The sequence below is a fragment of the Ornithorhynchus anatinus genome, chromosome 8 (assembly GCF_004115215.2).
Source record: "Ornithorhynchus anatinus isolate Pmale09 chromosome 8, mOrnAna1.pri.v4, whole genome shotgun sequence".
In the NCBI taxonomy this organism is placed as follows: domain Eukaryota; kingdom Metazoa; phylum Chordata; class Mammalia; order Monotremata; family Ornithorhynchidae; genus Ornithorhynchus; species Ornithorhynchus anatinus.
In genome coordinates this window covers 58,181,083-58,209,066 of record NC_041735.1, presented here as the reverse complement: position 1 = coordinate 58,209,066, position 27,984 = coordinate 58,181,083, and the positions used below count along the sequence as shown (strand labels likewise).

The 27,984-nt window shown below is 42.2% G+C and overlaps 1 protein-coding gene across 1 annotated transcript; it reads left to right on the top strand.

Annotated features, from left to right (window-relative positions):
* Positions 1-404: 404 nt before the first annotated feature.
* On the top strand, positions 405-25,310 carry GPNMB (glycoprotein nmb). The gene is made up of 11 exons (XM_001512522.4): positions 405-639; positions 5,716-5,868; positions 7,192-7,335; positions 9,435-9,602; positions 12,056-12,214; positions 12,402-12,713; positions 15,611-15,742; positions 16,766-16,868; positions 20,429-20,637; positions 23,379-23,472; positions 24,896-25,310. Exons 1-11 carry the CDS (start codon positions 558-560, stop codon positions 25,047-25,049), a joined length of 1,710 nt encoding a protein of 569 aa, XP_001512572.3. The 5' UTR covers positions 405-557; the 3' UTR covers positions 25,050-25,310.
* The last annotated feature ends 2,674 nt before the right edge of the window (positions 25,311-27,984 follow it).

Genomic DNA, 27,984 nt, shown 5'->3' with positions numbered 1-27,984 from the left:
GTGAGACAGGGACTGTGTCCAATTTGATTAACCTCTATCAACCCTAGGGCTTACAACAGTGTTAGTGCATAGTAAGTGCTTAACAAGTACCATAATTATTATTATTATTATAATTCTTCTTCTTCTATCTCAGTTCTTGGTTTAGAGATACAGGCACAACTTTTGCAATAACAAACATGAACCAACAATCTTGAAACTGGTCTTTATTCAGTCAGGTGGTGGATCCAGCTTTCATTTAAAAACAAGTTATGTAAAAAAAAATGGCAGTCATAAAACCAATTTAAATGTCTGAGAGTGTGATTCTGAAATTGAGGGGCTACTAAAAAAAAAAAGTTGAGTGAGTCATAAGCACATGAGCTGTAAGAAGTTGAATTCAAAACACCAAATCATGCAACTCTACTTAATACCATCACATGATGTGCCCCTAGGCCCTCCACTTAATTAAAGAAGGGAGGAGCCGGGCTTGTGCGGGGACCAGAAGAATATTATTCTTGCTCTCTGCCAGACTTGGAGGACTTGAAAGCTGAACTTTGCAAGTTACTGAGGCCTGTAAGTTCATGGAAAACACCATGAAATTTCCCCACCAACTTCTGAGTCTCCTGTTTCTGGTAACGGGATTGTCGTTAGCAGCTGCTAAACGTAAGTCATTTTCTCAATTTCTGCATTTATTATCATTATACTCGGAAGAGAGCACTTTCTGAAAACTGCAGAAAAGCTGGAAACTGGAATTGAAGTAAAGCCATCCAAACTCCTGATTTTCCGGTCATAGTCTTAAGGGAATTTGCTAGGTTGTTTTCACTCTGGGAACGGTGACTGAAGCTATTCTTCCTAACTCATTTCCATCCATTCAGGTTTGCAAAAATGACCCTCCTGAAGATCCCCTACAGATTGATGTGTAGCCCAAAGTCAGCTCTACTTATACCTTATCCCTTTTGGGCCACTGATTTCTTCCCACTGCAAAGGGATTCAACTCAAACTCTCAGCAAAAGTCCAGGGATGCTAGAAATGAAATACTGTAAACTCAGTGTGGGAAGGGAATGTGTCTGTTTATTGTTGTATTGTACTCTGCCAACTGCTTCTGTACAGTGCTCTGCACACATTAAGTGCTCAATAAATACAATTTACTGAAATAACCCCATTGCCGTGAGGGAGCTCCTCCTACCTAAGGATTCTTTCTTATCGTGTCCACTCCAGAGCAGAATGTTTGGGACACAGACGGTGATTCAAGACAAATCACTTCTCTCTTGGTGAGGAGCAGATGAACTGGATAATGTCTTGCAATTTGCACTGTAATTCTTCCATGTGGCTCGTGGAAGAAGCGGAAAGCAGACACAGATCAGGCAGAGATCAATGGCATTTATTGAGCACTTACTGTGTGCAGAGCACTGTATTAGATGCTTAGGATTGGGGAAAAAGTGTGGTCTAATGGAAAGAGCATGGGCCTGAGAGGCAGAGGACCTGGGTTCTAATCCCATCTCTGCCACTTGCCTGTTGAGTGACCTTGGGCAAGTCAAATAACCTCTATAGCTCAGATTCCTCAACTGTAAAATAGGGATTCAATACCTAGAAGAGATCTGGGAGTCAGAAGGTCAACCGTTCTAATCCCTGCTCTGCCACTTGTCTACCATGTGGCCTTGGACAACTCATTTCACTTCTCTGTGCCTCAGTTCCCTCATCTGTAAAATGGGGAATAAGACTGTGAGCCCCATGCAGAACAGGGACTGTGTCTAACCTAATATGTATCCACCACAACGCTTAGTAAAATGCCTGACACATGGTAAGTGCTTAAAAATACCCCAATTAATTACCTATTTTCCCTCCTACTTAGACTGTTTGCCTTGTGTGAGACTTGATAAACCTGTATCTACCCCATCAGTTTAAACAGAGCTTGACACACAGAAAACGCTTAACAAATACTATTATTACAATTATGATATTGATATTAATAATAAGAATATTAAAATCATTGATCTCCTTGGTCTGTGGCTGAGATGGGGAGGGGATAACATGGCAAGGTGTTGGCAAAAATGGAGCCTCAGGCCTAATTCTAATTCATCCATTCAGTTGTATTTATTGAGCGCTTACTGTGTGAAAAGCACTGTAATAAACACTTGGAAGAGTACAGTATAACAACAAAAGGACATATTTCTGCCCACAATGAGCTCACAACCTAGAGGGGGAGACAGATATTAATATAAATAAATAAATAATTTATTATTAATCTCATTTATTGAGCACTTACTGTGTGGAAAGCACTGTACTAAGCACTTGGCTGAGTACAATATAACATCAAACACATTCCCTGCCCACAAGGAGCTCAGTCTAGAGGGGGATAAAAAAATAGATTAAATCAATCAATCAATCAATTACAGATTTATACAGATCTATACATATGTGCTGTGGGGATGCGAGGGAGGATGAATGAAGGAGCAAGTCAGAGAAGCGCAGAAGGGAGTGGGAGAAGAGGAGACCTTAGTCAGGGAAGACTTCTTGGAGAGATGATTTGCACAGGCCTCCTCAAGGCTCACAAAATGTGTCCGCAAAGGGGACCCCGGCTCCGCTGTGGGCAAAGAACATATCTACCAACTCCGTTCTAGTGTACTCTCCCCAGAGCTTAGTACAGTGGTCCGCACACTGTAAGTGCTCAATAAATACAATCGATTGACTGATGCCCAGAGGTGCCCGGGCCAAGTCCGCGAGGGCCAGAAACTCGGTCCTGGTCCATGCCCCCAAGGCGGCACACCTCCGCGTGAACCCCCTTCTCACAGTGTCCCTGGCTGCCAGCCACGCTCCTCCCTCCTGGCGAACAGTGCAGGAAAGATCCCGGGGTGGGGTGGGCAAGCCCCCATCTCTGGCTCAAGCTCACTGAGGCTGCTCTCAGCTTGGGATGCCAACTGCCTTGGCCCCACCCTGTAGGCCTAGGAGAGAAGCAGCATGGCATAGTGGATAGAGCACAGGCCTGGGAGTCAGAAGGTCATGGGTTCTAATTCTGGCTCCACTACTTGCCTTCTGTATGACTTTGGACAAGTCACTTCACTTCTCTGTGCCTTCATCTGGAAAATATATATATGTTGGTATTAAAATATATATATGTTGGTATTTGTTAAGTGCTTACTATGTGCCAAGCACTGTTCTAAGCACTGGGGTAGATACAGGGTAATCAGGTTGTCCCATGTGAGGCTCACAGTCTTCATCCCCATTTTACAGATGAGGTACCCGAGGCACCGAGAAGTGAAGTGCCTTCCCCAAAGTCACACAACTGAACAGGTGGTGGAGCCAGGATTAGAACCTGTGACCTCTGACTCCTAAACCCATGCTCTTTCCATTGAGCCATGCTGCTTCTCTGTGGGGAAAATGGGGAAAATGGAAAATTGGGATTAACACTGTGAGCCCCATGTGGGACAGGGACTGTGTCCAACCTGATTACCTTATATCTCCCTCAGCGCTTAGAATAGTGCTTGGCGCATAGGAAGCACTTTACAAATGTCATCATTATAATTCATTCATTCAATAGTATTTATTGAGCGCTTACTATGTGCAGAGCACTGTACTAAGCGCTTGGAATGTACAAATCGGTAACAGATAGAGACGGTCCCTGCCCTTCGACGGGCTTACAGTCTAATCGGGGGAGACGGACAAGAACAATAGCAATAAATAGAATCAAGGGGATGCACATCTCATTAAAACAATAGCAAATAAATAGAATCCCCCTTCTTCTCCCCCTTTCCCTTCTCCCCATTCCTCCTTCCCTTCCCCCCCCCACCCCGCCCACCGCCGGCCAGGTCGGAGAGTGGGCCCTGGGCCCCTGCTCAGCCCCAGGCTCTAGCCTCAGGGACCATTTCACTCCTTGTTTTAATAATAATGATGGTATCCACCACTTGCCTGCTGTGTGACCTTGGGCAACTCACTTCACTTCTCTGGGCCTCAGATGCCTCATCTATAAAATAGGATTGTGACTGTGAGCCCCATATGGGACAGCGACTGTGTCCAACCTGATTTGCTTATAATGACCCCAGCGTTTAGTACAGTGCCTGGAACATAGTAAGTGTTTAACAAATACCAACATTATTATCATTAATAATAATACCATTATAATAATTATTATTAATAATCATAATGTTGGTATTTGTTAAGCACTTACTATGTGCAGAGCACTGTTCTACACGCTGGGGTAGATACAGTGTCATCAGGTTGTCCCACGTGAGGCTCACAGTCTTCATCCCCATTTTGCAGATGAGGTGACTGAGGCACAGAGAAGTGAAGTGACTTGTCCACAGTCACCCAGCTGACAAGTGGCAGATCCGGGATTCGAATCCATGACCGCTGACTCCTAAGCCCGGGCTCTTTCCACTGAGACACGCCTCACCTCCTCCAAAAGCCTGCCCGCCCCTAAGCCACACCCCCACATAAGCCACACCCCCTGCTTGCCCCACCCCTACTCAATGGCACATGCCCTCCCTTGCTCCCCTCCCACCTTGGGCTTAGTCCTCATCGTGCTCACAACCAACCACTTGACTCGAGGTCTTGTGGTCAACCAAGTGGCCAAGGTGGCCTTTTTCCCCAAGCCGCTGTCCTCTCTAATCAATAATAATAATAATGATAATGATGATGGTATATGTTAAGTGCTTACTATGTGCCAAGCACTGTTCTAAGCGCTGGGGTTGATACAATGTCATCAGGTTGGCCCACGTGGGGCTCACGGTCTTCATCCCCATTTTACGGCTGAGGTAAATGAAGCCCAGAGAAGTTAAGTGACTTGCCCTAAGTCACACAGCTGGCAAGTGGCGGACCTGGGATTAGAACTCATGACCTCTGACTCCCAATCTAAATATATATTGGTAATATCAGGACTTTGGATACATTCTTTTCCTTTTTTATATTTGACAACTATCCAGAAAAAAAAAATCACTCTGAACACCAAAATGTATTTAGTTGGACAAAAATATTATCCACTGAGCCACTAGTATTTATTTAGCCCTTACTCTGTGAGAAGCACTGCTCTAAACCTCTTGGGAGAGTATTATGCAGTAGAGATGGGAGATAGGGAAAGAACAAGAGGACTCAACTAAAGGCCTAGAATCACTGGGAATCACTAAAGTCATCAGACATTCACGTGTGTGCCCACATGAACTGACGTAAATCATCGGAAAAATCTTTAGTTCTGACCCACAGTATGCCCTCTGTTTGCAGTCAAGCTAGAAAACAGATCAGTCGTACAGTCAATCCTATCTATTGAGTCCTTACTGTGTGATGAGCCTTGTACTAAGTGCTTGGGAGAGTACAGTATAACAAAAAAAAAGACACTCCTTGCACACAATGAGCTTACAGTCTAAAAGATATCTTTTTCTGGTATTCGGTATGCGCTTACTACGTGTCAGGCACTGTACTAAGCCCTGGGGTAGATACAAGCAAATCAGCTTGGACATGGGGCTCACAATATTAATCCTCATTTTACAGATAAGGTAGCTGAGACACAGAGAAGTTAAGTGACTTGTCCAAGGTCACCTAGCAAGCAAGTGGCAGAGCTGGGATTACAACCCAAGTCGTTCTGGCTCCCAGACCTGTGACCTGTCCACTAGGCCACACTGCTTCTCTATCCCAAGTGAATAGTGTAGAAAATAAGGGGGAAAAGAGGTCGGTCTTGAAAGGACCAATCACTTGGTGTGAGGATTTTGTAGATGTCACTTTTTTGTTGTTATTCAAACGCTAATTTAGGATTTCAGGATGTGATGAGCCATGGAAGAGCCTCTAATTATGGAAAGCACCATAACCAGCTGGAGGACTGGTCTTCTGACCAAAATCAATGGGACGAAAACCTCTACCCATTCTGGAAAGAAGGAGACCCCCGATGGAACAACTGCTGGAAGGGTAAATCTCTAAATGTTCCTGAAATCAATAGGACAATTTGTTAAGAACTAAGAAATAGAAGTAGAATGTAACTAGAGAAGTAGAAAGTAACTAGAAGTAGAATATAGAAGCAGTGTGGCCTACTGGATGGAGCACGGGCCTGGAAGTCAGAAAGACTTGGATTCTAATGACAGCTCCGCCACTTGTCTGCTATGTGACTTTGGGCAAACCATTTCACTTCTCTGTGCCTCAGCTACCTCATCTGTAAAATGGGGATTAAGGCTTTAGCTTGTATCTACCCCAGCACTTAGTACAGTGCCTGGCCCATAGTAAAAGTTTAACAGATACCATAAAAAAAAAAACTTGGGCCTTTCAAATCTACAGAATATTTATTTGTACACAATTTATTATGCAGATGACGGTAAATATATATTGATAGTATCAGGACTTTGGATACACTCTTTTCCTTTCTCAAATTTGACAACTATCCAGGAAAAAAAATCACCCCGGACACCAAAATGTATTTAGTTGGTCAAAAATATTAGCCTGTTTGCCGTCACTGTAGTCTTTCAGGTCCTCCTTATTCCAAATGATAGAAAACCAAGATCTCAGTTTAATAGATGATAGTCTGGTGTTTCTGGGGAATAATGAGTATCCAACGTTTGAACTAAAAGAGAAGGAATAAATGGATTCTTTCAAAGGTGAAATATTTTTCTCAATTACTTTGAGTTTTAAGACCCTAGAGGCAAGAGGTGGGTTGTCTTCAAATTTGAGATTTCCTGTCCTTTCATGACAGTAGTTTTTACTTTGTGCTCTCTTGGTTCAATGCACTGTACTAGACTCTAGGGAAATACAGGAAAAAAAAAGACAAGTTCCCAGCATACAAGGATTTTATACTCTAAAAGGGGAGACAAGTATAAAATATTTACAGGAGTAGAAAAGATAATTGAATGTACAAGAGAGTAAGTATATCTATGTATATAAATGAGTGGTGAGGATAGATGTAAATAAGTTCCTAAGTTGGTTGATGGGTTTATATGAGTATTAAAAAATGGAAAATATCCTGCATTTGGTCGTCACTTGACAGTCAGTGAGTTTTTCCGACATGAGACTCGGCTAGCCTTAATCGTTGATTGTAGTGTTTGCTTTTCGTAAAGCACGTGCCTCCAGAAGCAGTTGCTGAGGCTGTGGATATTATACATCCAGTAAATAAGTAATGTTCTGTAAAGAGGCATGTGGATACTTGAATTCTTCATAGTCAATTTAATATGAGTAACTTGAAATTCGTTCATAAAAGTATTTATAGATGGAAGGATTAAGATTGTTCTATTTTTAATTTCTTAGGAGGACGTGTTCAGGCAATCCTGACAAGTGATTCTCCTGCCCTGGTGGGATCAAAAGTGACATTTACAGTGACCCTCAAGTATCCCAGATGCCAGGAGGAAGATGAGTTTGGCAACATAGTATATGATAAAAGTTGCAGAAATGGTAAGAAGTGATATTCAGTTATGTTTTCAAAGTCAGTCATGCTATTCAGGTCATACTAGACCTTCAACTACTTGGAGTTTATTCATTCAATCATTCATTCAATCCTATTTTTTGACTGCTTACCGTGTGCAAAGCACTGTGCTATGTGCTTGGGAGAGTGCAATACCACAACAGACACTTTCCCTGCCCACAACAAGCTTAAGGTGCCAGACCTGATATCTGCAGAACCAGAAAATGACTGTATTTAACTCTGGGCTGTCAGTCCCCGATCCCTATATGCAACATGTATGGAGATAGAGTGATCTACTGGAAAGAGATTGGATCTAGGACTTAGGTGATGTGGGTTCTAGTCCTGGCCAGCTGGTGTCAGAGTACCTGTGCTTCAGTTTCCTCAGTTGTAATTTGGGACGAGAACAACTAACCACCTCTTCCTTCTTCACAGAGATGCTGTGAGGCTTAAATGAACTAAGTAATATGTAAGCACTTGGGGGAGAAAAATGTCCTAGGTACATTCAAGGTGCTATGTTCAAGTAGCATTAAAATGGAGCTATCATTACCGAATCTGTTAGAATTACTAGGCTGTGTTTCAGAGAGATTATTTTCCAGATGAATGGATTACTCAGCCCAATTTTTTGAAAATAAGATTTATATTTTAGTTCTTTTAAGTTTTTACCGAAAGCAGGTTATAGACTGGTCTTGCACATTAAAGAGCAAAGACAGAAAAAGCGAGGCGCCTGAACTGCCCGCGGGTAGAAATTTTGGATATTCTCCAAAATCCAGATATAATTAATTAAATGAATGCAAATGTTAATTAAAGAAAGTGATGTTAATTGCTTTTACAATGTACATTCTTTTCCCCATTTCATCACTGAATGTCTTGTGAATTCATTTCTTTCCGATTAAAAAATTACGAACTTTAATGTGTCTCAAATTCTTTGGTAAGTCAAGTTTCTTTAACAGCTGATGTTCTTTTTCAATTAATAATGTATATATCAGTTGATCAGAAAACTTGAAACCATTGGACATCTAGAGCACTACTGTTCGTGAAAAGTCTCTCAATAACTCATTTTTATGCATTGTACATAAAAGAAAATACCTGGGGATGGAGTTTAACATGAAATACCCATTTTCATAAACCATGTGACCCTATCATTTAAAAGGCTAATAAATAGAAATAATTCTGGGCACTATGGTCCAACTGGAACATTATTTCTGAGGGGATCTACCAACAGTCAGATGACTTTAAAATGTTGGGTCCCTCATCCATTTTTGTTGTCACTTCATATTCATTCTTTAAGCACACTGAAATCAGCACTAGTGAAGGCCAGACATTCAATTTGTTTTGCAAATGAGTTGAAATCTGTCTATAGCTCCTGACCTAAATGTGATTATCTTAATCACTTTTTGATTGAGATAATTATCTTGGTCTGAGGGCCATTACTGAGAAGAATGATTTGGGCAAATTGCTGTTTAGCTGGGATGTTGCTCACAATAAACCAGTGGCAAAAATATGGCCTCCTCTGATTCTATCTGACCCACCTCTAGGTCCGCTATTATATGAATATATATGTGCACACATATATAATGTCATCATTATGCATGAGAATAGCCATATCAATAAGTGTTTGAATAGCAGTAACATGAGGATTTCTTTATACAATAAATGTCATAACGAATTTATTGATCAACATTGCAAATGCCAGAAGTTTGAGCTGCACCTCTCTACAGTTTACTGCATCCAGTTTAAGGGGCCTTCCGTCCTTGCACTAAGCAGATTTGATTTCAAATCTGGCCCAACTAACTAGTTCCAAAGCCATCCTTAGAGTGGTGATATCACAAATGCAGAAGACAAAAGAATCCTCATTAAAATCCTTATGGAATAGCCATGAGTTTGGTTCAAATAGACTTACAATTTGGGAAACAATTTTTAGGTAAAATGGCAAATTGACTGGAGGTTTTCTTCAGACCAAATCAATTCTGAATTACAGGGCAGATTTTCAGCTGTCTTGACTAAATTCAAAAATACCTAACTCCTCAATTCTTTTGCCACTCTGAATGAGCTTGGATATGAACTTTGATCTGGTTGTGTTCACCCTTAGGCTCATCTCCTGACCCCTATGTTTACAACTGGACCGCATGGATAGATGACAATGGCAAGGGAAACCCCACCAACAAGAGCGATCACAACGTATTCCCTGATGGGAGGCCTTTTCATCACCACCCTGGTTGGAGAGGAAAGAATTTTGTCTATATATTTCATACATTAGGTTGGTTCTTTTTATTCTTGAGTTTTTTCTTCCTGTAGCTCAGCGTTTTTGTTTGGCATTCCTCCTTCTCAGTTACCCCACACTAGAATTTCTGAGAATGATGTTGGGTGGCCAAATTCCTAAGTCCCCAGCACAGAGAATGCAGCTGCCTCCCTGATGATGTGCTTTAGAGTTCAAAGTAAGATATTTAACATGATTAACCTACTAAGTTTACAGGTGCACTGATGAACCAAGATGAAGACTTGGGTAAGTAGAATCTAAAAGGAGCAATTCCCCTTCTGTGTCTACTGAGAGAGGGGAGTGTTGTCCCATTCATTCATTCATTCATTCACTCATACTTATTGAGCATCTTCTGTGTGCAGATCACTGTACTAAGCGCTTGGGATAGTACAATACAATAACAAACAGACACATTCCCTGCCCACAACGACCTTTCTCCCTTTGCCTGCCATATATCTATTGCTTTTGAAAACAATGCCCAATCTAAAATTCTACGAGATTTCTTCCTTGAGTGAATCCTGCTGCTGCAGAGAATGTTCAGTTTTTTTAATGGTATTTGGTAATCACTTAGTGTATGCCACGCACTCTTCTAACCACTGGGGTAGATCCAGGCTAATCAATTTGGATGCAGTCCATGTCCCACAGGGGGCTCCCAGTCACAATCCCCATTTTACAGATGAGGTAACTGAGACAGAAAAATTAAGTGACTTACCCAGGGTCATGCAGCAGACAAGTGGTGGATCTGGAATTAAAACCCAGGTCCTTCTGACTCCCAGGCCCGTACTGTATCCACTACGCCATGCTGCGTTCCATTGGCAGGTTAGGAATGATTATTGTTGGTTAAATTGAAATCATTCTGATTTGCCCCCGTGCTTCTCTGAAATGGTGTTCTCTATTTCTGACATGGCATCTTGTTTCAGCAATCCATGGTAACCCTTGAAAATTTTCCACTCTTTGCCTTTTCCTGCTTTTCAGGGGTGATGTGATGATGCAGATCACTGCCTTTAGCCACAGTATAAAATCAGTTAATAATATTTGTGGATCACTTACTCATTTGCAGAGAACTGTACTTAGAGGAGTATAATAGACTGGCACAATCTCTGCCTTCAAGGAGTTTACAATCTAGGCAAAAACTTCAGTTTCCTCACTTATGGTCTCGTTAAAAATGAACCATGGGCTTGAATCTCTGCTTCAAATCCAGAAGAACAAGAAAGCCATGCTGAGCCACCGCAGGGTGAAAGGAAGAATATTCCAACAACTTTTCCAGCTACATTTTCTTAGCAGACAAGAGAGAAACATGATTTCACTCATTACAAAATGATGCATAGAGAGCTGGTCATTACCGTTGCAGGATATGCCTGCCTGTTTCTCCCTTCCTACCATATGATGCACAGTGGGAGAGAGGCTAGGCACAGGACCATCTCGTAGTGACCCTGTGCCCATTGGTAGAAGAGGAAATGATTCTGCATCTGCCCTCTCAGCATAATCTGGTGGGGCTAAGGAGTCAAGAGACCCAGATCCTTTTATTTTTTTTTAAAGGTATTTGTGAAGTACTTACTATTTGTCAGGCGCTGTACTAAGCTTGGGGCAAGCTACAAGATAATGAGGATGGACACAGTCCATGACCCATGTGGGGCTCACAGTCTTTATTCCCATTTATTTTACAGATGAAGTAATTGAGGCCCAGAGGAGAGAAGTGACTTGCCCAGGGTCATACAGCAGACAAATAGCAGAATCAGAATTAGAACCCAGGTCCTTCTGACTCCCAGGCCCATGTTCTATCCACTAGGCAACATTGCTTCTCAGCCTGAACTCTCCACTGATTCGATGGTTCACTATCCTGGGCTTCAGTTTCCTCATATGTTAAATGGGGATGATATCTGCTCTCCCCTTCTCTTAGAATCAAAACTCCCCTAGGCTATAAACTCATTGTAAGTAGGGAATGTATCTACTAACTGTTGTAGGGTACTCTCCCAAGTGCTTAGTACAGTGCTCTGCATACAGTAAACAGTCAGTAAATGCCTTTGAGAGAGACTCCAGCTGATCTGATGATCTACTCCAATGCTCAGCACAATGCTTGGCACAGAGTGTATGATAAACGCCCTAATTATGAAGTGTGACTCTGCCCCACTTTTACAATAGCCCCTCGCCTTAGCAACCCTCATTAAACTCTTTGACTTGGGAAAGCAAAATTCCAACTTGAGTATTGTTTTTTGTTCTTAATCCTTCAATACCTTGAAAATGCTTAGCTGGTGTGAGACCAATTTCAGAAGGAGCATCTCTTAATCTGTGGCATTGCAAAATAGGGCCTCCTGGAAATTATAACCTGCTATAAACTAGCTAAATGAAAGGGTATGCTTTTGGGTGGGAAATTTGAAGCAGACAAGTGGAGAAACCTACTGAAACAGCTCATGTGATTCTGCCAATAACAGTAAGGGTGTGTCGACTTGCAGGTCAGTATTTCCAAATACTGGGAAGATCTACGGCAACCATTTCTATAAACACAGCCAAGGTGACTCTTGGCCTGCAGCTGATGGAAGTGACTGTGTACAGGAGGGGTTTCCGGGCATTTGTTCCAATTGCATCTATGAAGGACATATATGAGGTAACAGGTGAGTGCTGTTCATAGCTGAAGATTTGCCTCTTAATTTCCAGCAGTGCCAATTTACCATATCGGTGGGTTAGATGACGGGGAAGGAAAATGATTGGGGATTAAGCCTCGCATTTTGATTTTTGGTTCCATTGAAGACTATGTTACTTGAAGCCCAACTCAACGTTTGCTTTTCATGTTTCTTCCAGACCAGATTCCTATATTCGTGAATGTGTCTCAAAAGAATAATCGCAATGCCTCTGACGATATTTTCATCAAGGATCTTCCCATTATATTTGACGTCCTGGTTCATGACCCCAGCCACTATCTTAATGCTTCTGCTATCTACTACAAGTGGGACTTTGGAGATAGCAGTGGTTTATTTGTTTCCAACAACCCAGTTTCTACTCACACTTACACACTAAAAGGAAACTTCAGTCTTAATCTGACTGTCCAAGCTGCGGTTCCTGGACCTTGTCAACCAATTACCCCCAGACCTCCAACACCCACTCCAACTCCCGGTAAGAGTTTTTTCCAATGAAGCTTTGTGTTTCCCTGGCAGCTGAAAGTTTCCATATCAAAGGCAACTTGATGGCATTGGCAATGATGATGGTCTAACCGCTCCCACTTTCTTTTGCTGCTCATTTCACCAAGTTATGAGATAATTGGGGAATAGTTTATTGCCTGCAGAAAATGTATTCAGAAGTCCCCAACGGATGCTTATTGATTTTTGTTTTGTCACCCCTAAGATGGCGTCGCACCATCGTGCCTTTCGGTTTGGACAGAGAGTGTTGGGAGATGTAGCTTCTGCCTTTCTAACACAGACCCCGTTTCCCTGAGCGGTCAGGCCATCTGCCAAGGGAGCGACATCTTGAGAAGATGGAAGGCTCAGAAAAAGGATGGTTTTGTGGTACATTTAAATGATTGCTCAGGGGTTTTCCCCTGGAGTATTAGTTCTGCAAGGAAATTTCCCAGGAAGCTACATTAAGCTGTCCACCAGAGAAGGTGGAAAGCGTTGATAACTCTCCCTCAAATTTGCCACATACTGTTTATGATGGAAAACAAGTTGTCAATTCCTGGTGGCCTTCCCATTGTCCCTTCCCCAGTGATCCTCTTCCAACCAGCAAACTGCTGAGTCCAGAGAGGGAATGGTCTCTGAGAGGTTCTCTCCCCGGCTCACAGCCCTAGCATCCACAGTTTAGTATTCAAACCAACAAAGGGAGTTGTAACTGCCGATGTTAATTGCAGTTGATCATCTTCATTTAAGGCAGCTTGTTTGGACTTGAAAAGCTAAAGCAACTGGTCTGCAGTGTATCTTCCTGACTGGGTTGAGAGTAAGGACAATTCATTCATTCAGTCGTATTTATTGAGCACTTACTGGGTGCAGAGCACAGTACAAACAGCTTGGGAGAGTACAATTCAACAATAAACAGACACATTCCCTGCCCATAATGAGCTTACAGTCTAGAGCCGGGGAGACGGATGTTGTCAATTGTTAGTTAATACCTAAGGGACAGGAATAGGGGGCTCGAGAAGGGGAGGGAAGCAGTCTGTCAGTCGAGTTGTCATGGTTCCATCTGGATTCCTGGGAAAGAGCGGGAGGTGGAATCAGTGGTGCTTGCTTTGTCAGAGTTTGTAACTAATATTTGGCCTATCCACCGAGAACCTACATATGGTTATCCCTTTAGGGATAATTCTTGCTTCACTTCCAGGGTGCGAACCACACTCCCTGGAAGTGAAGTAAGAATTATCCCTTTAGGGAAATTCATCTAAAAGAACCAGGATGGCCTGTCAGGAGAGAAGCATCTTATTGACTATGGACTTCTGTCCATCTCTTGACCTCTACAGGAGATGCAAAAGACTCAATCTGCTCATATAGAGACAGGGAGGGGAAAGCAAAAAGCCAGAGCTTACTGCAGGGCCCAGTTATAATATAAACCTTAACGTTGAAAGTGGAAAACAGAAGCAAATGCAAAAGGAATTGAGCTTCAAGGAATGTGAAACTGACAGTGACTCAGTGGAAAAGTCAGGGGTGTGACTTGGAGGTAGAAAATTGAGTGCTCTAACAGATGTGTGCAATTTATTCCTATGTCACTCATTCAATAGTTTGCAGTTCAGGATTAGTGCTCCTTTTTTGGATTTATGTAAACTAACTAGAAAAATTTCCTTTGCAAGATCAGTTTTGTTTGGTTTGTTCAGTATCTCATTTCCTGCTGGAGGAAAAAAACCTGCGGCTTTATATCCTATTGAGAACATGCTACTGTTTTCCCCACTTCCCAAGATCTATCAACGCTCTCTGTTGAAAGGGTGTATTTGAAATTAATACATCAGTTTGTCTTCTAGGACTTTTTTGGAAGATTAGGAAGGAAGAAAGATGAATGATCTTTTGATCTAATTTTAAAGCTAGAAGTTACTCTCATTACCAATATTTTAATTACGGCTCTATTGCCAAGGAAGGCCTACAGGAGAAAGGTCTGCTAAAATTTACGAGCATCTTGCTTGCATTCAAATGATGGGATAGTTCCTCCAGGTGTAATCACACGCTTTTCATAAAGATATAAAATTAGTAATTGGGTATGTGAGTACATGCCTCCCAAATGTTTATATTTGAAATAAAGGCAATTATATTTTTGCATATATCATTCCCATTTATATATCAGTTCTAAGGTGGAGATCTTCTTGGTGGTCAGCAGCAGCACTGTGCCTCTCAAAATCTTTCTCCCTTTTTCTTCAAACAGTTATAAAGTTACTAGATGGTGAACAGCCTGAAAAATACACGAACAGAGTAGGGGTTTGTTATATTGATTACGGTATTTGTGAAGCACTTACTATGTGCCAAGGACTGTATTAAGCACTGGGGTAAGTACAGGATAGTCAGGTTGGACACAGACCTTGTCCCACAGAGGGCTCACAGTCTAAGCAATCTAAGTTCTTTATTGCTGTGAATTCTAGGAGTCATAGCTATTGTACTATATTAATTACCCACAAAGTCAACATCCAGTTCCCCACCTACTGCCAGTTTCACAACTACTAGGAAGTCAATAGAGCTTATGTAAATAAAAAATTCCAGACACTCATATCAGTTTTCTGTTATAGGTTTCTCTGATTTTAGAGGAATGTGACTAAACAAGAAGTTTGCTCACCTTTCATCGGGTACTAACTTCTTTTTCCTAATATCCATATGGCCTTTTGAAGTGAATGATCAAATGAAAGTACTTAGGTCATTTCTCTTCAGTTTTTTTCCCACTGGTCGCAATATCTCATTAAGTTAAGGGCTAAAAGCTCAAAGTGTTTTGAAGGTGTAAGTTTGTAAGCTTTTACCTTTAATAAGGAAGCTAAAATATATTTCTTTCTTAAATGGGTTAGATTTATGAGAAATGGTATGACTGGTTCTTCTTAAATTCCTCAACAACTATAGGACAATTCTCCAATTCTACCCCTCAAATACCCTCTGGTGCCACTCTGTTGGCACCGAAGAAGAGAGATGTGTTTTATGAAAATTGCCAGATCAACAGATATGGGCATTTTAAGGCTGAAATTACAATTGTAGGTAAGTACCTAAAACTGAGAGACTTGAATTCAGGACTCAAGGATTCAAGAGCATTGATTCTTTCCTTACTCAACTTTATTGCCTGTCTGTGCTAGAGCTGAATGGAAATAGCTGAAATTTTAGGATTGAATTTGATTTTTTAGCATACTCAGTGTGCTGCACATGTTTTCACTATTCATGTTATGAGGGATGCAGTAGCAGAATTAGGAAATGGTTTTTGTGCCTCTGTCTGCATACAGCCTGACCTGGCATCCGAACAAAGAGACGGATGTATGCGCATGCAGCATCACACCCCACGAGTACCACAACACAACTTTTCCTTCTGGACATCTTCAAAGACACAATCCCCATGTTATGGAAGAACTGTGTGTATTTGAAATCTAGTCCACTGCAAAGTTGCACTTGCCATTTGCCAGTTAGTCACTGAACTCTCGTTGTTTTTGTCACTCAGTCGTATTTACTGAGTATTTACCGTGCGCAGAACAGTGTTCTAAGTGCTTGGGAGAATAGCAGCTTTTGCTGAGTTTGCTCTCTTATCTCTTTCCCTTGCTTCTGTCCTTTCTCATTTTTTGAGATGGCAAGCTTCCTGGTGGCCAGGGATCATGTCCAGCCATTTGTACATGTTAAGTTTAACCAAGTGGTTTATGACTATTACCACTACTTTTAGCTTGGTTGTGGAAAAACCGGTGCTTAAAGGCAATCCTTTATACTGCCTTGTGTGGATGTCGGGGACTGTGATAGATGCCGCCTCTCCCTGTCCACCCTACTGCAACTTGAAAGTGAGTCAGGGTCTCAGCTGATCTTTTATTCTTTCCCAAACTACTACTGTTTTTCTGATGAGTGGTCACAAGCTTAAACTTAAGTGAAGTAGAAAAATTTGAAGTGGTTAGACTGGAAATCAGCTATTCACTGTTGTGTTTTGGAAGTGAAGCGCACATGCAGTAGGGATGTTTAATTGCTTTTATCATTTGATCTTCTGATTTCCTGGTTATTGTTCCTTTTTTTCTTTCTTTTTTTTGATAGAGGGAATCCTTGAAGTAAATATTATCCAGATGACAAATGTTCAGATGCCAACCGCACAAGGTGCAAACTCTCTGATCGACTTTGTGGTTACTTGCCAAGGGAGGTAAGTACCTGAATTAGATTAGCACCCTGCACACTGCAACAATAACCAGGAATCTTGAAAGATCTCAAATTAGAAAGATAACTTATTTGAAGAGAGCAAGGTTTGGATTTGCTTTTAGTTCAGGCATTTTTAAGAAATGTGTTTCAACGTTAATGAAACGTATTTTATTTTGTTAGTCCGGGTCTATTCTACTAAGCTAATAGGATACCTCTAGACTTCTGTAATTCACTTTTTATTACCAAGTGTGACAAATGGTCAGATATCACCATTCAGACAACTGAGGCGGAAAAGCAGCCAGGTGCGCTGCAATCAAGAAAGAAGGGATGATTTTTGAGCGGAAACCTTGAGATGATCAAAGGATAAAGAGACAAAAAAGAAACATGTGCCAGGGTCTGCAGATGGCCTACATGTTTGCACAACCTGGGCGGTCTGGGTGTAATCCCACTGGGCTTGGAACTGTTGGTCCCCTCGGGTTGGCCTTTTCAGCCACACTTGCACACATAGATAAATTTCCTTGCTAGTAGCATTCTCTTTGAATACAAAAGACAACTACATGTGAGACCCTATTCCTCCTCACCTCCTAAAATCCCTTGAGCATGGTGTAGTGGTTAGAGCACAGACCTGGGAGTCAGAAGGTCAGGGGTTCTGATCCCAGTTCTGCCACTTGTCTGCCACTTGTATATCGGGTGACCATGGGCATGTCACTTCACTTCTATGTGCCTCCATTGCCTCATCTGTAAAATGGGGATTGAGGTTGTGATACTCACGTGGGACAGGGGACTATGTCCAACCCAATTTGCTTGTATCCACCCCAGTGCTTAGTACAGTGCCTAGCACATAGTAAGCACTTAACAAATACCATTATTATTATTATAAATTAATCTCTCCCCCTCCCTCAGTACCATCTTCACCTCTCACTCTCCAGTGGCTCCCTTTCCCTCTACTTTCAGCCATAACTCAAGTCTTCCACCATTTTAAAAAGGTCCTCTTGACCTAATGCCCTCTCCAGCTATTACTCCATCTCCATTGTCCCATTCCTCTCCAAATTCCTAGAATGGGTAGTGTTCATCTTCTGCCCTAATTTCCTCTTCACCAACTCTCGGCCCTCTGACTCTCGACCCCTTCCCTTAACTGAGACAGTGCTCTCCAAGATTGCCAGTGACATCCTTATAGCCAAGTCCAACGGGCTAAACTGCATTGTGATATTCCTTGATTTTCATGCAGCTTTTTAAAAAATTGTATTTAAGTGCTTACTATGTGTCAGGCACTTGACTAAGCACTGGGATAGATACAAGTTAATCAGGTTGGACACAGTCCCTGTCCCATATGGGACTCACAGTCTTAATCCCCATTTTACAGATGAGGTAACTGAGGTCCAGAGAAGTTATGTGACTTGCCCAAGGTCACACAGCAGACAAGTGGCAGAGCAGGAATTAGACTACAGGTACTTCTGACTCCCAAGCCTGTGTTCTACCCACTAGGTCATGCTGCTTGGACCACTCCTTCATCTTCAAAATGCTTTCAGGACTTAGTTTAGCTGACACAATTCTAACCTGTTTCTCTTCCTTCCTCTCTGACCACACCTTCTCAGTTTCATCCATTGCCTTCTCCTCTGCCTCTCATCCTCTTACTATGAGTGTCCCCAAGGCTTTCTTCTGGGTCCTCTACTCTTTCTGCTTTCCCCTCACTCTTTGGAGAAGATCATCTGGTCACATGACACCAACTACCATTTCTATGTGAATGATTCTCATATCTACTTCTCCATCCCTGACCTCTCATCTAACCCACAATCTCAGATCTCCTCTTGCCTCCAGGATGGATGCCAGCACCTCAAACTGAATATATCTAAAACCAAACTTCTTATCTTTGCCCTTAAACCCGCTTCTCCCCCTAACTTTCATATCTCAGTCTACAGGACCACTATCCTCCCTGCCCCAGAAGCTCGCAATCTCAGTGTCATCCTAGAATCTTCACTATTGTTCAACTCTCACATCGGGTCTACTGCCAAATTCAGCTTGTTCTCCCTGAAAAATCTATCCCTAATCTGTCCCTTCCTCTCTACCCAAAATGCTGCTACCCTGGTACCCTGGTCTGACTTTGGCTAGGCTATTGCATTAGCTTTCTCTCTGGCCTCCCAGCCTCCGATCTCTCCCATTCCAGCGTATACTGCAAGCTGCTGTGTGAATCTTGTTTCTGAAGCATTATCTAGCACTTAGTACAGTGCCTGGCATATAGTAAGTGCTTAACAAATGCCATTATTTTTATAATTATTATTACTCAGCCCCTATCTTTCTTTTCCTCACAACCTACCACTGGCTGCCTGTGTCTCTCTGCAACAAACAAAAACTTCTCACAAGTGACTTCAAGGTTCTCTACAAGGTGGTCCCACGTTATCTATACGATCTCTTTAGCCACTATTCCCCAACTCACCATCTTCACTCCTCCCAAACCAAATTTCTAACTGTAACCTCAATTTCAACTCCCCCACCTCCATCCCTTCTCTCGCAGTTTTCCAGCAGCCCGGAATGCCTTTCTTCCCTTAATCGGGCAGACCTCAGCTCTTCTGTGACTATCCCACCTCTTCCAACAAGCCTTGACTGATTACTCTCCTATCCCTTCGGCCAACTCTAAAACTTGTGAACTTATTTATACCCACTCTCAACACTCACAAATATATGTACCCTCAATGATTTATTTTGATCAGTCTTGTAACTATTTTAGTTTCTCTTCCCCTTTCGAGGGAATGGATCACTTCATTATTCTGTATTTCCCAAGCACCTAGTACAAATCACCACATCAAGTGCTCAATAAAGCAGGACTACTAGAGGGAAAAAGAGAAAAAAACACGAGTGACCAGATTGTGCTAAATCGGTTTGATTTATGGGTACAGCATTCTAATTGCCTTCCTTCTGAGTAGGCAGTATAATTCCCATTATAGTCCAGGAAGCAATTTGAATAAATACCTCCCTCACCCCCTCCCCTCCCGCTGCTCAGATTCCCTCTCAGAAAAGGAGAGAGGATGCATTCTGAGGAATAAATCTGTCAACTTGCCTGATTGTACAGGCAATAAAGTCAAGACAATACTCTTTGCAAAATCCTACAGAGACAGCATGTGCAGCATGTGTGAAGGCCCAGGGATTAATAGCAATAGAATTTCTCCCCAGAGTGTGGTTTAGCAGCATTAAGAGCAGTTTTACTACTCTCCAGAGCAGACTAAGCCTGGAAATATTCAGTTATTTGCACACCCAGAGTCCCTAAACCTGGGAGCAGGTTAATTTTCTGCTACCCCTTTCCTACACGTTCCTGAAGTGTCTCTCATTCTGTCTCTTGCCTTAGCCAAGGTTGTCTCTACATTTCTAATACTGGGGAAGAAAAGGAAAACCAAGCAATCACCACTTCCGGGCTTGTTGCAAAGCTTTTCTAAGAAATCTCTGCAACGGGCTCTTAAACTCTATAGGAAGAAGAAGGCTTTTCAACCATAGGGATTTTGATCCTGTAGCATATAATTGGATTGGTGACACTGTACTAAACATGCTCTCTTTCTGCCTCTCCTCTTCCAGCACGCCTACAGACGTCTGTACCACAGTTTCCGATCCCACGTGCCTTTTACCTCAGAGCGTGGTGTGTGATCCTGTGGAAGTAAATGATGAATGTTTACTGACTGTAAGAAGAGCCTTTAATGAGTCTGGGACATACTGCATGAATATTACTTTGGGTGATGAAGCAAGTTTGGCTCTCGCAAGTACATTGGTATCCATCAGTGGAGAAGGTGAGTAACTAACTCCTTGGGCAAAGAAAATATTTTAGAATTACACTTTTGTGTCATACTGTGGATTGTTACCAAACTACACTTGTTAAAAAAAGGACAAAAGGTAATTTCGCATTCCCAAGTTTCTTTGGGCTGCTTAGTTTTGTGCTCCAAATGTTTTTGTTTCCTTTAAGTAGCCCTAGATTAACTGTTAAAGGATACATAGACTGGCACAGTATTAAACTAGTGATTCCATCCATGAAACTGCTTTAAAACAAGGAGACTGCAAAGTTGGTTAAAGTATAGCCTTTGGATAAATTTGCAGATATAAAGAGGATGGATCAAATACTAAAGTATATAGTAACAGGCTCATCTTGGATGGTTTGTTATTTCTACAGCCGCCAGGTTCAGTTCTCTAAATAGTCATATTACATCACAATCTTTAAGCTACATAGACTGGTGTTGGTCTCAGTATTATATGTACACACTCAGTAACACACACAAAATAAGCAAAGGAAAAGGAAATGCTAAGCGGATTTTCCCAGCATCCAGTTTCTCTCCTAGTTCTCTTCTCCCCAGATCAACAAAGCTGAATGCAACTCCAGAGCAGAGCCAGGAAGTTTCCCCTATTGTAGAAGAGTGCAGCCTATAATTGCCCGTGGTTATACAAACTGAATTTGAATCTACTGTCTTCCATTTTGGAAGATTCCACCTGTGTCACACACATCTCCTATCTAAGAAGAACACATTCTAAGTAGTAGTAGGAGAGAGAAGGATGGAATTATTTACCCATTAGGTACTTATTCCAGTGTCTAATTTGAATAGTTAGGGAGAATTGAATCATTAATTCACTTTGAACTCCCACCTATTCCTCTTTTTTCTCCCAGCCAGCCAAAATATGTCAACATAAGTTAACTCATTTACTAGATTAAAGGCAAACTCTGGTCTATTGAAAGAGATGCCGGAGGGAATTTGTGAAACAATAATCATTTCACTTTTATGAGGTCTTACTGTTGATAAATAAACTCTGGAGTTCTGCTCTCTTACAGCAAAGTGGGAAAAGTGGGAAGAGCCACTTGGTAGTTGCAGGGGCTGTTTTACAAGCAGGTTATCACTTTCTCCCGTAGGGCAATGGGATGCTGAAGTGTCCAAGGGCAGAGTAAGCTTTTAAAATTCTCCAATGATCAGTCAGTCAATCAGTGGCATTTATTGAGGGCTCACTCTGTGCAGAGCTGGAGAAGCAGTGTGGCTTCGGGGATAGAGCACAGGCCTTGGAGTCAGAAAGACCTGGGTTCTAATCCCAGCTCTACCATATGTCTGTTGTGTGACTTTGGGCAAGTCACTTCACTTCTTTGTGCCTCAGTAACCTCATCTGTAAAATGGGGATAAGAGTGGGAGCCCCATGTGGAACAAGGACTGTGTCCAACCTGATTAACTTATATCTATCCCAGCACTTAGAACAGTGCTTGGCACTAAACTAGTGATTCCATCCATGAAACTGCTTTAAAACAAGGAGACTGCAAGTATAGCCTTTGGATAAATTTGCAGATATAGAGAGGATGGATCAAATACCAAAGTATATAGTAATAGGCTCACCTTGGATGGTTTGTTATTTCTACAGCCGCCAGGTTCAGTTCTCTAAATAGTCATATTATATCACGATCTTTAAGCTATGTAGACTGGTGTTGGTCTCAGTATTATATGTACACACTCAGTAACACACACAAAATAAGCAAAGGAAAAGGAAACGCTAAGCGTTTAGTAAGCGCTTAACAAGTACCACTGTAATAAGAACTTGGGAGAGTATAAGAGAGCTGCAAGACATGATCCCTTCCCTCAAAAAACTTATAATATAGCGGGGGTTGAGGTGGGTGGGAGAGGGAGGGAGCAGAGAAAAACATCAAATTACAGGTAGAGAGTAAGTAACTGAGTATAGAGATCCATACATAAGTGTGGCTGGGGGAGGATTGAGTCCCTTAATATATCTTTCATCTAGCTGCAGAGCAAATTGAAAGTTCAAATTTTGAACCCTAAGCTCATTCCTCTCCCAGCTGGCAACATTTCTGAAGATCTCATGAAGGCAGTGGTGATTCCAACCCATATTTTCTCCCTCATTCAGTTAGATTCAGAGAGGCCAATAGTAAGCATTTGATCTGAGTTTAAATTGAGGGAAACGACACAAACCGAGACAACTTCGCCCTTCCCGCATACTGGGCAGGCTCCACCTGAGGCCACCAAAGCCACATCTTAGGGAAACTGGACAGATCTTGGCCTCTACATAGAGTACAGTCTGATTTCATTCTGTTTATTTGTAATAAAAAAAATGATCCCTACTTTCAGAAATGTCTGGGTATTTTTCCCTATGACATAATAATAATAATTGTGGTATTCGTTAAGCGCTTATAATGTGCCAAACGTTGTACTAAGTGCTGGGGTAGACATAAGGTAATCAGGTCCACATGGGGTTCACAGCCTAAGTTGGAGGGAGGACAGGTAATTGAATCCCCATTTTTGCAAATGTGGGAACTGTGACATGGAGAAGTTAAGTGACTCATCCAAGGTCACACAGCAGACAAGTGGCAGAGTCACAATTAGAACCCAGGTCCGCTGACTCCCAGGTCCATGCTCTTTCCATTAAGATAGGCTGTTTCTTCAGTCTCTGTGAGCTCCAAGCAGTTTTGCAAAAGTCATGATTCTACCAGAGGTGGATCCTCTGGGGTGGAAGAATACAAGTAATCAAGTTCTTGCCTTTTCATTTCCAGCTTCAGTGCCATCTTCAAGAATGGTAGAAGGTGTCCTGATCTCTGTTGGCTTCTTGACGGTGGCTATTATCGTCATAACCCTCTTCCTGCACCGGTGAGTTTCAGGGTCCAAAGATCCCCAGTGTTTCTAATTGTGTTACAGCCAATTTAACACATATTTCTTTTTTAAAAAAAGTGTTCTGTCATTTGAGAAAGTTCATCTGAAGAGAGGAGTAGATTACCTTTTTTCTATGCTCAATGCATTTATTTTCAGAGGAGACTTTTACCCAAGATCAATCCACTGAGTTTTGCAAAGGTTTTTTTAAAAAAAAGAATTCTGTTAACAATTCCTTTTTTCTTCTACCCTCACCTAAGTCAGTTACCATTTAATGTAATTCAGCATTTTCCCTTGGGTGAGAGAAAAAAGAGTCAAGGGTGTAATCAGTACAGGTGATCTTTATAGTGTCTAGCAGCCCTGCTGTTGGTTCAGTGAAAGAGCCCACTCTAAGAATAACTGATGGGGCTTTCAATCCATCAGTCAATCAATCAGTGGTATTTATTGAATGCTTAATGTGTGCACAGAAATGAGGTAGGTGCTTGGGAAAGTACAATACAATAGAGTGAGTAGACATGATCCCTGCCCACAGAGAGTTTATGGCCTGCAGGAGGAGACAATCCTTAAAGTAAATTACAGATTGAAGAAATATAATTTAAATATTTGCATATGTGCTCGGTAACTGGGATGAGTATCAGAGTGTGTAGCCCTCGCAGAGTGGAGGGTGGATAGGCAGAGTGAAGGCTTGGTCGGGGAAGGCCTCCTGGAGAAGATGTGATTTTAGCAGAGTTTTGAAGATGGGGAGATTGGTGGACTGTCAGATGTGAAGCGGGAGGAAGTTCTAGGCCCAAGAGAGTATGTGGGCAAGGGGTCGGCGGCGAGATAGACGAGATCGAGGTGCAGAGCATTGGTTAGCATTAGGTGAGCAAAGTTTGTGAGCAGGACTGTGGTGAAGTTTCTGACTGAACCATCTTCCTTAGAGCATTCTGCGGGGTGGACCTCCCGTAGGAATTCTAAACAAAATAGTCGACTAGAGTGGGGTATGAAAACTGCAGTGACTTACCAAAGCGACAAGCCGGGTTATGCGCTACAACTCGGATCATACCGGGTTATCTTCGGTAAGCTGATGACACCTCAGCCGTACAGGGATCCTGCATGTAAAACGATTTGTGCATTCACTTTCCAAACTGCTGCACTTCAGCCCACCTACTCACTTATTGCACTGTTTGCCCCACCGAGAACAAGCGAGGCAGAGGCAATGGAGAATCAATCCCTTTGTGCAGTCTCGGTCCTGAGACTCGGCCGCTGTTCTCAGTGGGAGACTGCCAGAGCATCTGGTATCTTGCCAGCATTTCAGAAGAGTTAAATGGCACTCACTTTTATTTGGTTTTCTTATACTGCATTCAACAAGGGAATATAAGGGAATGACTTAGAATGAAGATACTGAAGGTCCTCTGAGTTAACTTTAAACCATTACTTGCAGAAGGTACAAGGAATACAAACCAATCGAAAGAAGCCCTGGAAAAGTGGACAGTGGCAAAAGGGCAAATGTTTACTTCAACAATGTAAAGGCAGTGCTTTTCCGTGGAAACAACGAGAAGGATCCTCTCCTGAAGACTAAAGCTGGAGTTGTTTAAATCTTCAGGCTAATCACTGACTGGACAGTACACATTGTGTGGAACTTTATGTTTGAACTCTCCTGGTGTGGATACAATTTAAAAAAAGGGGAATATTATGTACACTGCTGAAGGGTTTGTAACGTTTGGGGGGGGGTACGTTTAGGAATATTAGCATAAATGTCATTTTAAAGAATTATAGAGGGGATTTCTCTGTACTACTTCCACCTTGGTCCTATAATAGTCTGTCTAATTAATAAATCACTTTACAGACTTCCCATACATATGAGTTCTTTTCTTATTTGTGATGCCCTGTCTACTCAATTTCCCAGCTTCAGGATTGGGGACCCCAAGAGGGTTGTGATGAAGCTCTGAAGAGGGATGCTCAGACTTGAACTGCAGAGCGATGAAGAGCAGAAGCCACAGGTGGGTTATGTAATGGGATAAACCAGTTTCCTCCTCCTCCTGATCTCTTACTTTACCCAAAATGTCTCCCATCTTTTACATTCCACTGCCACAAGAGAGGCAGACAGTCTGTTTGGGGAGTGATGTGAAGCACTAGAGGGCTAATGTAGTCCTTATGGAGTTGCCCTCAAAATGAAACAATACTCCTTATTTGAAGACATTCATCCACTAAGTATATTTGAAATTTGGGGCTGTTAATATTTTTAGACTCTGCTTTGCTCTGGCCCCTTCCAGTACTCAAAAATATCCCATCAGCTCCCATTACACTAGATCGCAACGGATGAGCTTTACGATGTATATCATTTTCATCATCAACCCTTTTTATTCGCTGTCAGGCACTCTATTGAGAAGCAGCGTGGCTTAATGGAAAGAGCAGGGGCTTGGGAGTCAGAGAACGTGGGTTCTAATCCCGGCTCCGCCACTTGTCTGCTGTGTGACTTTGAGTGAGCCACTTCACTTCTCTGGGCCTCAGTTACCTCATCTGTGAAATGGGGATTAAGGCTGTGAGCCCCACTTGGGACAACCTGATACCTTGCATTTACTCCAGCGCTGATAATAGGGCTTGGCACATAGTAAGCGCTTAAGAAATTCCATTATTATTATTATTATTATTATTAGATACCAAAATCTGTTTGCCAGCCCTTACCGGGGCCCTTTAAATAGCTGCAGTTCACTAGAATCTAGGTAGAGGGCAGAGTCTCCCTATTTCCTTTTCTCAAAAAGCATGTGCCTTTATTGCTTTTCTGCTACCAAACCTTACCTCCGAAGGACATTTGATCGACTAAATTATCGATCATTGTTTCAGGATGTTATGCCATAATCCAAACATATTGCATGGGCGGGGAGAATTTCTCTGCCTCCTTGGTGAAGAAAGCGTATTTCCCCCTGAATCTGGCGTGAAAGATCTTGGGTTTCAACAGGGAAGGAATTGTACATAATTCAGGAATAGATCGTTGATTTTCTCAGAACAAGAAGGAGGTCTTCATTGGCTCATTTTTCAATACGTGGAAATGGTTTCTGACTTCCACTGTAGCTGAGCCATTTCGGTCCAACTCAGATTCAAAATTTCTAGAGCTTCTGACTGAATTTCATAAGAATGAGTTAACTATTCAGATAAGAGCTGATACAGAGTCCTCCCCCAGGACTCTCTGGTGTCAGATAACCAGGGACGTCTAGCCATTATTTAGTAATCTCGCTCATTTTCAGAATTAATAATTGGTGAAATCTGACAAAATTTCTGCATTGCACTAACTCCTATCCTCAGTTGGCAGCAAAAGCCTAAAGCAATCAGATGCTCAGAGACTGCTACCCATCTTGAGGCTAACTGCATCTCAAACTGCTTTGCTTTGGAAACATTAAGCTTACATGGGCAGGTAAAGCCACATGTTTCAAAACATCCAGCTGCTGCAGCTTTTGATTACCTCAGCCCCGAAATTGGCTGCTCTCCGCCAACCACTGGCCCAAAGCCTACCGGATTCCAGAACGGGCAGAACGGCTTCTGTCTTGAAAGGCCAATGAAAACTGAGCATCACGCATCTGGGTGATTCCCCTTGTCGAACTCTAGCTCTGCAGCCATTTGGCGGCCTCTTGTCTCTGCCTCTATCTCCCCAGGCACTTCCTGATGACATCAAGAACTCTTGTAGAGTGGAAAATCAGCTCGATAATCAACCATATCATCCCCAGGCAAAGCACCTCGGCCAACCTCAAAATCGAGGGGGAGAGAAGGGAAGATCTGTGGGGTGATCCACATTGTTGGGCAGATTGTTTACCCTGAGGAGCTGGGCCCGCTTTCTTCATCCCACCCTTGACTGTGGGATGGATGCCAAGGTTTCCAGTTGCCTTTGGCAGTGGTGGAGGAAAAGGAGGTTGGTGAAGAAAGAGAGGGTGCTTGCTGCTTTCAGCCTTAGTCGGTAGTGTAACTGAGCCCCAAGGAGTGCACCTCAGAGAGAAAAATGAGGGGACCATCTGTAACACATAAATGTATGTGTTTCCTCTCCATCCATTTTTTAATTTTTTAATTTCATTAATTTTGTTAATGAATTGTACATCGCCTTGATTCTATTTAGTTGCCATTGTTTTTACGAGATGTTCTTCCCCTTGACTCTATTTATCGCCATTGTTCTTGTCTGTCCGTCTCCCCTGATTAGACTGTAAGCCCGTCAAACGGCAGGGACTGTCTCTATCTGTTGCCGACTTGTTCATTCCAAGCGCTTAGTACAGTGCTCTGCACATAGTAAGCGCTCAATAAATACTATTGAATGAATGAATGAATGAATCCAAACTGCGACTATGCTGACTCAGGCACTTAAATTTTATTCATATAAGTGTCTGTCTCCCCCTCTAGACTGCAAACTTGTTACGGACAGGGAATGTGTCTGCTGATTCCATTGTATTGTACTCACCCAAGCGCTTAATACAGTGCTCTGCTCATAATAAGCTCTCAGTGAATACGACTGATTATCATACCTTGCCTTGATTACTGTGTCAGCCT